At 50.8% G+C, this 13,623-nt stretch overlaps 1 protein-coding gene across 1 annotated transcript; it reads right to left on the reverse strand.

Moving 5' to 3' along the window:
• Positions 1–4,145: 4,145 nt before the first annotated feature.
• On the reverse strand, positions 4,146–12,739 carry TRIM35 (tripartite motif containing 35). The gene is made up of 7 exons (XM_014261552.2): positions 12,342–12,739; positions 10,248–10,722; positions 7,835–7,930; positions 7,083–7,313; positions 6,944–6,966; positions 6,522–6,643; positions 4,146–4,865 (listed from the first exon to the last, which is right to left on the reverse strand). The coding sequence occupies exons 1-7, from the start codon at positions 12,425–12,427 to the stop codon at positions 4,306–4,308; spliced, it is 1,593 nt and encodes a 530-aa protein (XP_014117027.2). The 5' UTR covers positions 12,428–12,739; the 3' UTR covers positions 4,146–4,305.
• Positions 12,740–13,623: the final 884 nt, after the last annotated feature.

A 13,623-nucleotide genomic window follows, 5' to 3' on the forward strand; every position in this document is an offset into this window, starting at 1 on the left:
TTTTCCGTGCCGATCCCGACTAAAGGAGGCTCAGGAAAAGGAGCTCATGGAAATTTGGGATTCTCCAGGGAACCTGCGGGCTTGTCATCCCTTTTCCATCCCCGCCGAGCCATTCCCGGGGTCTGGGATAATCTCCAGGGAATGCTGGGAGCTGCTTCCCGAGGCTCCAGGGGCTCCGGGAGAGCTGGGATTTGGGAAAGGGCCGCAGGGCCAGGAGCCAGGGAATGGCTTCCCACTGGGAAAGGGGAGCTGGGGCTGGGAGCTTGGGAAGGAATTCCCAGAGAATCCCTGGGATCAATCCCCAAGGAATGGCTGGAGCAGCCTGGGATCGGGGTCGGGATGGGATTTACGGCTCCTTCCCACCTGAACCATTCCCTATCCACCATTCCTGCCCCTGGGAATGCCAGCGGCTCCCAGGAATCCCGGAGAACCCCCCCGGGAGGCTCCCGCATCCCCCAAATCCCCCCCAAAATCCTTGGGATGCTCCGGCTACCGCCAGGGAGGGAGGGGCGGGGCAAAGGCGCGGTGTCGGGCGCTGATTGGTCAGAAATTACATCATCGGTGAGAGGCAGCCAATGGGAAGGCGCCATTTATTGAGGCCCCGCCCCGAGTCCTGGGTGGGTCCGGGGGGGATCCCGGGATGGGGGAGGGGCGGGAATGGGGCGGGAATTGTGGGAAAAATGGGAAAAATGGGAAAAATGGGAAAAGTGGGAAGAGAAGGGATGGGAGTTGGAAGCTGGGAAAATGGGATGGGGGAAATGCGGGGAAAGAATTGGGGGAATTAATTTAAAAAAATTAATTAAAATAGAATAGAAATAAAATAAAATAAAATAAAATAAAATAAAATAAAATAAAATAAAATAAAATAAAATAAAATAAAATAAAATAAAATAAAGTAAAATAAAATAAAATAAGATAAAATAAGATAAAATAAAATAAAATAAAATAAAATAAAATAAAATAACGTAAAATAAAATAAATGAAAAAATAATCAAATCAAATCAAATCAAGAATAAATAAAATAAAAATAAAATAGAATAAAATAGAATAAAATAGAATAGAATATAATAAAATAAAATAAAATAAAGTATAAATTAAAATAAAATAAAATAGAAATAAAGTAGAATGAAAAAATAATCAAATCAAGTTAAAATAAATTAAAATAAATTAAAATAAAATAAAATAAAATAATGTAAAATAAAATAAAATAAAATAAAATAAAATAAAATAAAATAAAATAAAATAAAATAAAATGAATTTTAAAAAATCAATTTAAAAATAATTTTTTAAATAAATGCCCCGAAAATTATAAAATGCATTTTAAAGAAATGCAGGAAACAAATATAAAATAAAATCTGAAATGCATGAAACAAATGTAAAATAAATTTGAAATAAATTTGAAATAAATGTAAAAATAAATATTAAATAAATTCAATTGAAAATAAATTATATTTAACCAAAATGCATAAAACAAATATAGAATAAATTTGAAATAAATGCAAAAATAAATATAAAACAAATTTTAAATATATAGGATGAATATAAAATAAATGTAAGCATAAACCCCACAAAATATGGCATAAAACAAAGATAAAAAGAAATTCAACACCTCCAAAAATCCAAAAGAAATTCAAAATAAATTTTAAAAAAATTTTAAAAGTAGTTATGATCAAATAAATATAAAATATTTATATAAAACATAAAATACAAAATAATGTGTAAAAGAAATATGAAAAGTGAAGGAAATAATTTATTTAAGCATAAATGAATTAAAATTTTTAAAAATTGATCTAAACATAAAAAATAATGGGAATAAGTGCAAAATTAGGAATAAACCAAATCAAAAAGAAAACAAAAGTCTAAACCACAAAAAATTAAAAATAATAAAAAAATCACTTTAAAAGGAAAGTGAAAATAACAACCAATAAAAACAAGAATGAAATTAAATTAAATTTCATTTAAATTGATTTAAATTTAAATTAAATTTTAAATTAAATTAAATTTAAATTAAATTATTGAAGTGAATTTAAATTAATATTAAAGAATTTTAATTTAATTTAATTTAATTTAAAATTGAATTAAATTTAAAATTAAATTTCTATTTCAATTTCAAATTAAATTAAATTTTAGATGAAATTAAATTTTAAACTTATTTAAATGTCTGATTTTAAAAATTAGAAATTCAAATCAAAAGCCAAAAGAAATGAAGCCAATTAATAAAAGAAATGTTATTATATATTTTAATAAATGCTTTAATACATATTTAATTCAATGTTTAATCAAATTATTTTAATAAATATTTAAACAAAGATTTAAATAAATTAATTTAATAATTTTAAAATAATTTTAAAATAAAATATTTTAATAACGTATTTTAATAAATAAAAAAAAAACAACCCAAAGAAAGAAAAAACAAATTTAAAAGTAACAAAAATAAAATTAAATAAATAAATAATAAAAATCCGCGACACCCTTCCAAGGAAAAATCTGCGTTTTCCCGAGCGGAATTCCGGGATTTGGGATGGAAAGGCTGCAGAGGAACCCCTCAATCCCAGTTTTTCCCCCCATTTCTCCTCTGACATTCCCGGAAAAAATGGGAAGAACTCTAGGCCTCCCATTCCTGAACAAATCCCGACTGTGCCGGGCTTGGTGTTGGGATGCTGGGAATTCTGGGAAGCGCCGGGATCTTGGGAAGCGCCGGGATCTTGGGAAGTGTTGGGATCTTGGGAAGTGTTGGGATCTTGGGAAGTGTGGGGATCTTGGGAAGTGTTGGGATCTTGGGAACTGTTGATATCTTGGGAAGTGTGGGGATCTTGGGAAGCGCCGGGATCTTGGGAAGTGTTGATATCTTGGGAAGTGTTGATATCTTGGGAAGCGCTGGGATCTTGGGAAGTGTGGGGATCTTGGGAAGTGTGGGGATGTGGCACAGGGAGGGGGGATTGGGATGGTGAGGAGGGATGGGATGGGATTGAGATTGGGATTGGGATTGGGATTGGGATTGGGATGGAATTGAATGGGATTGGGATAGGGATTGGGATTGGGATGGGATTGGGGTTGGGATTGGGATTGGGATGGAAGGGGTCGGGGATTGGGATTGGGAAGGAGTTGGGATTGGGATGGGATTGGGGTTGGGATTGGGATTGGGATGGAATGGAATGGGATGGGGATTGGGATTGGGATGGGATTGGGGTTGGGAATGCAGGATTGGGATGGGATGGGATTGGGATAGAGCAGGAATGAGATGGGATGGAATTGGGATTGGGATTGGGATTGAGATTGAGATGGGATTTGGATTAGGGTTGGGATTGGGATTGTGGATGGGAATGCAGGATTGGGATGGGATGGAGCAGGATTGAGATCGGGATTGGGATCGGGATTGGGATCGGGATTGGAAGGCCCTGGAGAAGGAGCAGTGGGAGAAGGGGAGGAGACGGGATGGCGGGAAGACGGGAATGGGACAGAGGGAGTGCGGATGGAGATGGGATGCGGGAATTTGGGATGCTCCTGCTGCCTTTCCTCCTTTCCCGAATCCAGGGAATTCGCCCCCGGCTCCGCCGTCTCCATTTTGTTTTCCCTGCTCCGGCTCTTTTTCCTGAGGAGCTTCCCAAGGAAATGGCGGGAATCCATGGAAACCACCTGCTCCTGTTGGAATCCGGGCAGGAAAAAAACAGGAAAATGGGCCCTTCCCTTTCCCCACGGAATCGCCTGAAATCCCAAGGATTCTCCTGGAAAAAATCCGTGTGGGATTAACTCCGGATAAAAACTCCGAATTCCCTCCGCTTCCCACATCCGCACAGCATTCCCAGAGCTGGGAATTCATGGAAAAGCCCCTCGGAGGGATAAAACCATGGGAAAAAGGGTGGAGGAGCTGGGATGCTCCCGGGGATGATCCCATTCCACGTGGAGGGGATGGAACCCTTCGCTCCGGCCAAATCCCGTGGGATTTTCCCATTCCAAGAGCCGGGATAATCATCGCTGTTCCCAGCAGGGATTCCCGGATCCCTGAAAACCGCAGGAACAAACCCCGGAATGGTCGAATTCCTTACTGGACAAGGAGATCCCTTCTCCCCAAAGCCTTCCTGGCTTGGATCCGTGACAGAGAGCGGCGGGAAAAATTTGGGATTTGGGAACAAGAAGCAGACGGGGAGAGTTTATTAATATTTATTAACGATAAAAACCCGAAGCGTTACAAACATTCTTTTTATCCCTGGTTGTTTTTTGCCCCTTTTTGGGAAAAGCACCCGGAAAAGCACCTGGAAAAGCTGGAGGAGCACCCGGAGAGCCCCACAGGGAAGCGGGGGGCTCCTAAACCGGGATTTCCTCCCGGACGTGGACCTGGAGCGGGCAAATCCGGAGCGACTTGGCCTTGGCGCCGCCCTGGGGCCCTCCCACGTAGAAATACGGGAAGACGACGCCGCCGAATTTCTCATGGAATGTGTAGATGTGGCTGCGGAGCTCGGCGTCGTAGAAGGACAATTCCCCCTCGGTGCAGTCCAGCTCCACCCGGATCCGCCGGATGTTTCCCGGCGCCGCCTCCGAGCGCACGGCGTTGGACGCCCGGCACTCGTCTTTCCCGGGAATGTGGTAGATGTACCAGAATCCGGAGCGGGAATCGTGGTGGAACGCCCAGTGGGAGCCGTGGTGGGGCCGGGACACGCCCACCCTCCAGTTGGTCAGCCCGCCCAGGTCCACCTCCCAGGTGTGGAAGCCTTCGGAGAAGCCGCGGGATCCCAGGATGCAGGGGGTGGAGGTGAAGCGCTCCGGGTTTTCCACGGAGAGGGTGTAGCCACGGTTGGAGACGCTGGAGAGGTCCTCGGACACCGAGAGCCAGCCGGCGGCCGAGTTGGGATCCAGGCTGAACGGGACTGGCCGGGAAAGGGGGAGGTTTTATGGGAAGCAGCTGGGCGGGGATCCGGCCGTCCCTCCGTGGATCCAGCCATGGATCCATTCCATGGATCCGTCCATCCATGGATTCATCCATTCAGCCAGCCATGGATCCAGCCATGGATCCATCCATCCATCCATGGATTCATCCATGGATCCATCCCTCCATCCATCCATAGATCCTTCCATGGATCCATCCATCTACACATGGTTTCATCCATCCATCCATCATCCATCCATCATCCATCCATCCATCATCCATCCATCATCCATCCATCATCCATCCATCCATCATCCATCCATCATCCATCCATCCATCATCCATCCATCCATCCATCATCCATCCATCATCCATCATCCATCCATCATCCATCCATCATCCATCCATCATCCATCCATCCATCCATCATCCATCCATCATCCATCCATCCATCATCCATCCATCCATGAATCATCCATCATCCATCCATCCATCCATCATCCATCCATCATCCATCATCCATCCATCATCCATCATCCATCCATCATCCATCCATCATCCATCATCCATTCATCCATCATCCATCATCCATCATCCATCCATCATCCATCATCCATCCATCATCCATCCATCATCCATCCATCCATCATCCATCCATCATCCATCCATCCATCATCCATCCATCCATCATCCATCCATCCATCATCCATCCATCCATCATCCATCATCCATCCATCATCCATCCATCATCCATCCATCCATCATCCATCCATCATCCATCCATCATCCATCCATCATCCATCCATCCATCATCCATCCATCCATCCATCATCCATCCATCCATCATCCATCCATCCATCATCCATCCATCCATCATCCATCCATCATCCATCCATCATCCATCCATCATCCATCATCCATCCATCATCCATCCATCCATCATCCATCCATCATCCATCATCCATCCATCCATCATCCATCCATCATCCATCCATCATCCATCCATCATCCATCCATCCATAGATCCTTCCATGGATCCATCCATGGATCCGTCTCTCCATCCATCCATCCCTCCATCAATCCATAGATCCTTCCATGGATCCATCCATGGATCCGTCTCTCCATCCATCCATGGGTACATTCCATGGATCCATCCATCCACGGATTCATCCATCCATGGATTCATCTATCCATTCATCCATGGATCCATCCCTCCGTCCATTCACCCCTATCCATGGATCCATCCCTCCATGGATCCATCCCTCCATGGATCCATCCCTCCATGGATCCATCCCTCCATGGATCCATCCCTCCATGGATCCATGCATCCCTGGATCCATCCGTCCATCCATGAATCCATCCACCATTCCATGGATCCATCCATCCATCCATCCATCCATCCCTCCACGGATCCATGGATTCCACCCCTATCCATGGATTCCTCCCTAACCCACACCACCCCTGGGAAACACCAGCCATTCCCAGGTTTCCCTCCCGTGTCCAAAGCCCCAACCCCCGATCCAGGCCCATCCCAGCTCCACATTCCCCGTTTTCCCAGACCCCCAAAACCCACCCTTTTTTAGGGAAGAACCCATCTCCGCTTCTCCCATCTTCCCACCCTCGGGAATTCCCGCTCCGGACGTTCCCGGCTCCTCACCCACGGTGATGGTGGCCAACATCTTCTTCCACACTTTGTACTGGAGCGATCCCAGGTACTTGGCCACGTCCAGGAGCATTCCCGAGGGAACGGCTTCCGGCTCCTCGGCTGTGCAGGCGATCCTAGGGATTGACCGTGGAGAAACCATCAGGATGAGGCTCCCGAATCCAGCGGGAGATTCCCGACACCGTCCTCCCTCGATTCCCGCAAAATCTGGGATTTGATGATTCCCACAAACCCGGAAATTCCGCTTCCCACGGAGCACCTGGGGGAACATCCAGCACCTCCCGGACTCGGAGGAGACGCTGGAATTTTCTTGGAGCTGGGATCACATTCCAGCCAGCCAGGAGAGCCCATCCAGCCCTCGGGAAGGGCTCAGCCATTCCCAGATTCCCACGGATATTCCCGGGATCGGGACCTACCTCCGCTTGCGGTTCTTGTGGGTCTGGAAAAGAAAAGACACCGGGAATCAGATCCCAGCTGCCGGAATTCCGACCGCCGACGGATCAGGAGGGGGAGGTGGGGTTCCGGGCCCGGAGCAGAATTCCCAGTGGGAATTACCTTCAGGAATGTGTAGTCGTCTTCCTTGAGATCGGTCTGGATCTGCCCGGCCTCCTTGAGCAGGGCCTGGCTCTCCTCCAGCAGCTGCTCCATCTTTCCCTGGATCAGATCCTGCTTCCGCCGCGTCTCCTCCCGGAGCTGCGCCAGCAGCGCCTGCTCCTCATCCCGCAGGAATTTGTGCAGCTTCTCGAATTCCCACTTCACCTGCCGCTCCAGCCGCGCCGATTCCGCCTGGGAATGGCGGCACCTCGCTCCAGCTGGGAATGCTGGAACTTCCCCACCCCCTCCCCGGAGTGCCCAAATTGCCCGGGGTCCCCGGCCGGGCAGCTCCGGAGGTTCCTTGGGATCACTGGGGGATTCCCAAATTCCCGTCCCTGCTTCCCAAATCCCCACCCCTCTCCTTTCCTGGGATGGGATCGGGGCTTCACTCCAGCTGCATTCCCAATCGGGATCAGGATCAATAATTAATCAATTCCTAAATTCCCATCCCAGCTTCCCAAATCCCCACCGCTCGCCTTTCCCGGGATGGGATCAGGGCTCCACCCCAGTGCACGTGCAGGATCAGGATTGGGATTGGGATCAATCCCACCTCTGGAGATCCCAAATTCTCCTGGACTCCCCCTTCCCAGAGCTCAGCGGTTCCCTGGGATCACTCACCGGGATCTTCCCAAATTCCCGTCCCCACTTCCCAAATCCCCACCGCTCTCCTTTCCCGGGATGGGATCATTCCCAGCTCCGGGCGGATCACACACCTCGTTGTGCCGGGAGATGGATTCGTAGGAGCGGCGCACGCTCCCGAAATCCTTGGCTTTATCCCGCAGGGAAGATTCCATGTTCGCCAGCTTGGCCTGCGGGGAGGAGACGCCCTCAGGATTCCCCCATTCCCGGGATTTTCCCGTGTGGATGAACACCCCCGGAGCCGGATCCCGGCTCCATCCAACCCTTCCCCTCGGGCAGCCGGGATCCGAGCTGGGAGAGGAGCTTTGCTCCATAGGGAATCCTCCTCCCTGTGGTTTTTTGGGATATCCCATCCCTGCCTGTCCCTGTGCCGTGGGGAGCCTCGTTCCCATTCCCATTCCCATTCCCATTCCCATTTTCCCATTCCCATTCCCGTTTTCCCATTCCCGTTCCCATTTTCCCATTCCCATTTTCCCTTTCCCATTCCCATTCCCATTTTCCCATTCCCAGCCCCACTCCTGATCCTTTTCCTGATTCCCATTCCCGATCCTATTCCTATTCCCATTTTCCCATTCCCATTCCCATTTTCCCATTTTCCCATTCCCAGCCCCATTCCTGATCCTTTTCCTGATTCCCATTCCCAATCCTATTCCCATTCCCATTCCCATTTCCTCATTCCCATTTTCCCATTCTCATTTTCCCATTCCTATTCCCATTCCCATTTTCCCATTCCCATTCTCATTTTCCCATTCCCATTCCCATTCCCATTCCCATTTTCCCATTCCTATTCCTATTCCTATTCCCATTTTCCCATTCCCAGCCCCACTCCTGATCCTTTTCCTGATTCCCATTCCCGTTCCTATTCCCATTCCCATTCTCCCATTCCCATTCCCATTTTCATTCCCAATCCCTTTCCCATTTTCCTGATTCCCATTCCCATTCCCATTTTCCCATTCCCATTCCCATTTTCCCATTCCCATTTTCCCATTTTCCCACTCCCAGCTCCATTCCTGATCCTTTTCCCGATTCCCATTCCCGATCCTATTCCCATTCCTATTCCCATTCCCATTCCCATTCCCATTCCCATTCCCATTCCCATTCCCATTTTCCCATTCCCATTCCCATTTTCCCATTTTCCCATTTTCCCATTTTTTCCCCACTCCCATTCCCACCGGCCGAGCTTTTCCCGCCACGTTTGGAATCCAGCGGGATGAGTCAGGGCGGCGCTGGCCGTTTTCCAGCGTGTCCTGGCGCCATTCCCAGCTCCCGGCAGATTCCCGTCTCCTCCTCCCCCAGCCACATCCCGTCCCTCCTTCCTGCTGGAATTCTGCAACTCCCAAATCCCAAATTTATATCCCTGGAATAACCAGCGTGGCCGGATCCGGGGCGCCGAGCCGGGAATTGTCGTTATCCCGGGTTTTTGGTTTTTTCCCCCGCAGGATAATTATCCAGGATAATTAAAGGGCAGGAGAGCATCCAGCAGCCGCCACATTCCCGCAGGGAAGCGTGGCTGTCTCATCCCAAATCCCAGCCTGGAAGAATCTGGGATGTCCGCAGATTTTTGGGATGTCCATGGATCCATCCACGGATCCATCCACGGATCCATGCACAGATCCATCCCCAGATCCATCCATGGATCCCCGAATTCATCCCTGGATCCATCCATCCATAGATCCATCCATAGATCCATCCATAGATCCATCCATGGACAAATCCATGGATAAATCCACAGATCCATCCCCAGATCCATACATGGATTCATGGATCCATCCATGCATCCATTCCCAGATCCATCCCCGGATCCATCCACGGATCCACGGATCCATCCCTGGATCCATCCATGGATCCATGGATCCATCCCCGGATCCATCCCCGGATCCACGGATCCATCCCTGGATCCATCCACGGATCCATGGATCCATCCATAGATCTATCCATGGATCTATCCCTGGATCCATCCCCAGATCCATCCCCGGATCCATCCCCGGATCCATCCCTAGATCCATCCACAGATCCATCCCTGGATTCATCCATAGATCCATCCACAGATCCATCCCCAGATCCATCCCCGGATCCATCCCCAGATCCATCCACAGATCCATCCCTGGATTCATCCATAGATCCATCCCCGGATCCATCCCCAGATCCATCCCCGGATCCATCCCCAGATCCATCCATGGATCCATCCCTGGATTCATCCATAGATCCATCCCCAGATCCATGCCCGGATCCATCCCTGGATCCATCCCCAGATCCATCCCCGGATCCATCCCCAGATCCATCCCCGGATCCATCCCCAGATCCATCCATGGATCCATCCCTGGATTCATCCATAGATCCATCCACAGATCCATCCCCGGATCCATCCCTGGATCCATCCCCGGATCCATCCCCAGATCCATCCCTGGATTCATCCATAGATCCATCCATAGATCCATCCCCGGATCCATCCCCGGACCCACCCCCATTTCCCCGCACCTCCCTCACCCTGAAATCCGCCGCCGCTTCCCGCACCGGCCTCATCTTGTGCCCCTGGTGCTGCTTGGAATTCTGGCAGGCGAAACACGCCAGCTCCTTGTCTTCCAGGCAAAAAAACTTGGGATCCTCCCCATGGATGGGGCAGGGAGCGGCGCCCGGGCTCTGCCGCTGCCCTTCCTCCTTGAGGATCAGCTCCACCAGGTTGTTGAGGGTGTAGTTGAGGCGGAGATCTTCCAGCGAGGAGTTTTCCTTGCAGACGGGGCAGGCGTGGCGCCGGTTTTCCCAGGATTTGCTGACGCAGCCCTTGCAGAAGTTGTGGCCGCAGGAAAGGGTGACGGCTTCCCGGAAAGGCTCGTAGCAGATGGGGCACAGCAGTTCCTCCTTCAGCTTGGGTCTGGAGCTGCTGCTGGAGCTCCTGGAGCCGCTGGAGCCGCTGGAGCCGCTGGAGCCGGGTTTTTCCATGATTTCCGCTCCTTCCTGCGCGCTGCGGGACGGGGATGGGACGGGATTTTCCAGCTCTGCCGCTTCTGATGCAACCGCGCTCGGTTTCCTGCCCGTGACTCAGCCGCGCCCGTTCCCCCCCGCCCGGTGACGCCGCCCCGGGGCCGCGGCCGGGGGGGCTCCGGGCAGCGGCCACAAAACCGCCCGGGACCCCCCCCCAGCCCAGCCCCGGCCCGGTACCGAGAGAGCGGACAGCACCGGAGCGGCCCCGGGGCTCGGGGCTGGGTCCGCAGGTCCCGGTACCCCCGAATTCGGGGATGTTCTGTGCCCGGTTCGGGATCTCCCGGTCCCGGTACCCCCGAATTCGGGGATGTTCTGTGCCCGGTTCGGGATCTCCCGGTCCCGGTACTCCCGAATTCGGGGATGTTCTGTGCCCGGTTCGGGATCTCCCGGTCCCGGTACTCCCGAATTCGGGGATGTTCTGTGCCCGGTTCGGGATCTCCCGGTCCCGGTACCCCCGAATTCGGAGATGTTCTGTGCCCGGTTCGGGATCCCCAGGTCCCGGTACTCCCGAATTCGGGGATGTTCTGTGCCCGGTTCGGGATCTCCCGGTCCCGGTACTCCCGAATTCGGGGATGTTCTGTGCCCGGTTCGGGATCCCCAGGTCCCGGTCCCCCCGAATTCGGGGATGCTTCTGTGACCGGTTCGGGATCTCCCGGTCCTGGTACCCCCGAATTCGGGGATGTTCTGTGCCCGGTTCGGGATCTCCCGGTCCCGGTACCCCCGAATGCGGGGATGCTCCGTGCCCGGTTCGGGATCTCCCTGTCTCCTTGTCCCCGAATTCGGGGTTGCTCCGGTGCCCGGTTCTGGGTCCTCAGGTCCCGTTACCCCCGAATTTGGGGATGCTCCGTGCCCGGTTCGGGATCCCCAGGTCTCGGTTCCCCCGAATTCGGGGTTGCTCCGGTGCCCGGTTCGGGACCCCTCTTTTCCCCCCCGGGCCAGCCCCGGTTCCCCAAACCCGGTCCCGCTGCCGTTCCCGGACCGGTGCCCCCCGAACCGGGGCAGCCCCGGGGCTCCGGACCCCCAGTCCCGGGGCCGCTCCCGCGCCGGGACCCCCAACCCTGGGGCGGCTCCGGTACCCGGTACCGGTCCCGCAATCCCGGTATCTGGTCCCGGTCCCCCAAACCCGGCACCTGGTCCCGATCCCCCAGTCCCGGTACCCTGTCCACCAAAACCGGTACCCGGTCCCCCAGTCCATGTCCCTGCTCTCCAATCCCGGTACCCGGTCCCGGTCCCCCAATCCCGGTCCTGTCCCCCAGTCCCGGTCCCAGTCCCCCAATCCCGGTACCCGATCCTCCAATCCCGGTCCCGGTTCCCCAATCCCGGTACCCGGTCCCGGTTCCCCAATCCCGGTCCCGATCCCCCAATCCCGGTCCCGGTTCCGGTCCCTCAATCCCGGTCCCGGTCCCCCAGTCCCTGTCCCGGCTCCCCAATCCCGGTGTCCGGTCCTGTCCCCCAGTCCCAGCGCCCAATCCCGGTACCCGATGACCCCAGTCCCGGTACCCGACCCCTCTCCCCCACCCCGGGTCCTCTCCCGGTGTCTCCCGGCCCTTCCCGGTACCGGTACCGGTTCCGGTGCCGGCTCCCGGTGGTTCCCCTCACCTGGCGGAGCGGACCTGGCACCGCCGGCAGCGCTCCCTCCTCCGCGGCGGCCGCCGCGCGGGGCTCCGCTCGCCCTCCTGCCACATCCCGGTGCTGCTCTTCCCGGTATTCCCGGTGCTGTTCCCGGTATTCCCGGTATTCCCGGTGCTGTTCCCGGTATTCCCGGTGCTGTTCCCGGTATTCCCGGTGCTCTTCCCGGTATTCCCGGTGCTGTTCCCGGTGTTCTTCTTCCCGGTGCTCTTCCCGGTGTTCTTCCCGGAGCCTCTTCCCGCGGTTCTTCCCGGTGTTCTTCCCGGTAATCCCGGTGTTCTTCCCGAAGCTTTTTCCCGGTATTCCCGGTGTCGTTCTTCCCGCTGTTGCTGTTCCCGGTGTTCTCCCGGTGTTCCCGGAGCCCGGCCCGGGATGAAGCCGCTCCTGGGGGCGGTTCCCGTTCCCGGCCCCGCCTCTCCCGCCATTCCCGGCCCCGCCCCCTCCCCGCCCCCGGTTTTGGCGGGTTCAGCCATCCCAAAATCCCGTTTTTTTTCGGGAATGAGGTTCCCGATGATCCCCTCCCCCCACGCTGGGGTTTCCACACCTGGCCTTGCGCCCCTTCCCGCTTTTCCAGCCGCTTTTCCAGCCGCTTTTCCCGCTTTTCCAGCCGCTTTTCCAGCCGCTTTTCCCGCTTTTCCAGCCGCTTTTCCCGCTTTTCCAGCCGCTCCGACATCCCGGGAATCTCGCGGTGTTCCCATCCCCCCTCCCAAAAATCCCGGCGTGGGAAGCGGGAGAAATCCAAAAAATTATCCCAGGGAAAACAAACAACAGGGAAAAAAATAAAAATAGAAATGGAAATAAAATTAAAAATAAAATTAAAATTAAAAATAAAATTAAAAATAAAATTAAAAATAAAAGTAGAAATAAACATAAAAATAGAAATAAAAAAATTAAATTAAAAGTAAAAATAAAATAATAAAAAATAAAAATTAAAATTAAAATTTAAAAAATTAAAATTAAAAATAAAAGTAAAAAAATTAAAAAATAAAAAAATAAAAAATAAAAATAAAAAATAGAAATAGAAATTAAAATTAAAAATAAAATTAAAATTAAAAATAAAATTAAAAATAAAAGTAGAAATAAACATAAAAATAGAAATAAAAAATAAAATTAAAAGTAAAAATAAAATAATAAAAAATAAAAATTAAAATTAAAATTTAAAAAATTAAAATTAAAAATAAAAGTAAAAAAAAAAAAAATAAAAAAAAAAAAAAAAAAAAATAAAAATAAAAATAAAAAGAAAAAATAGAAA

The sequence above is a fragment of the Pseudopodoces humilis genome, chromosome 3 (genome assembly GCF_049639895.1).
Source record: "Pseudopodoces humilis isolate 2021_Gansu_Grassland_sample_001 chromosome 3, ASM4963989v1, whole genome shotgun sequence".
Classification (NCBI taxonomy): domain Eukaryota; kingdom Metazoa; phylum Chordata; class Aves; order Passeriformes; family Paridae; genus Pseudopodoces; species Pseudopodoces humilis.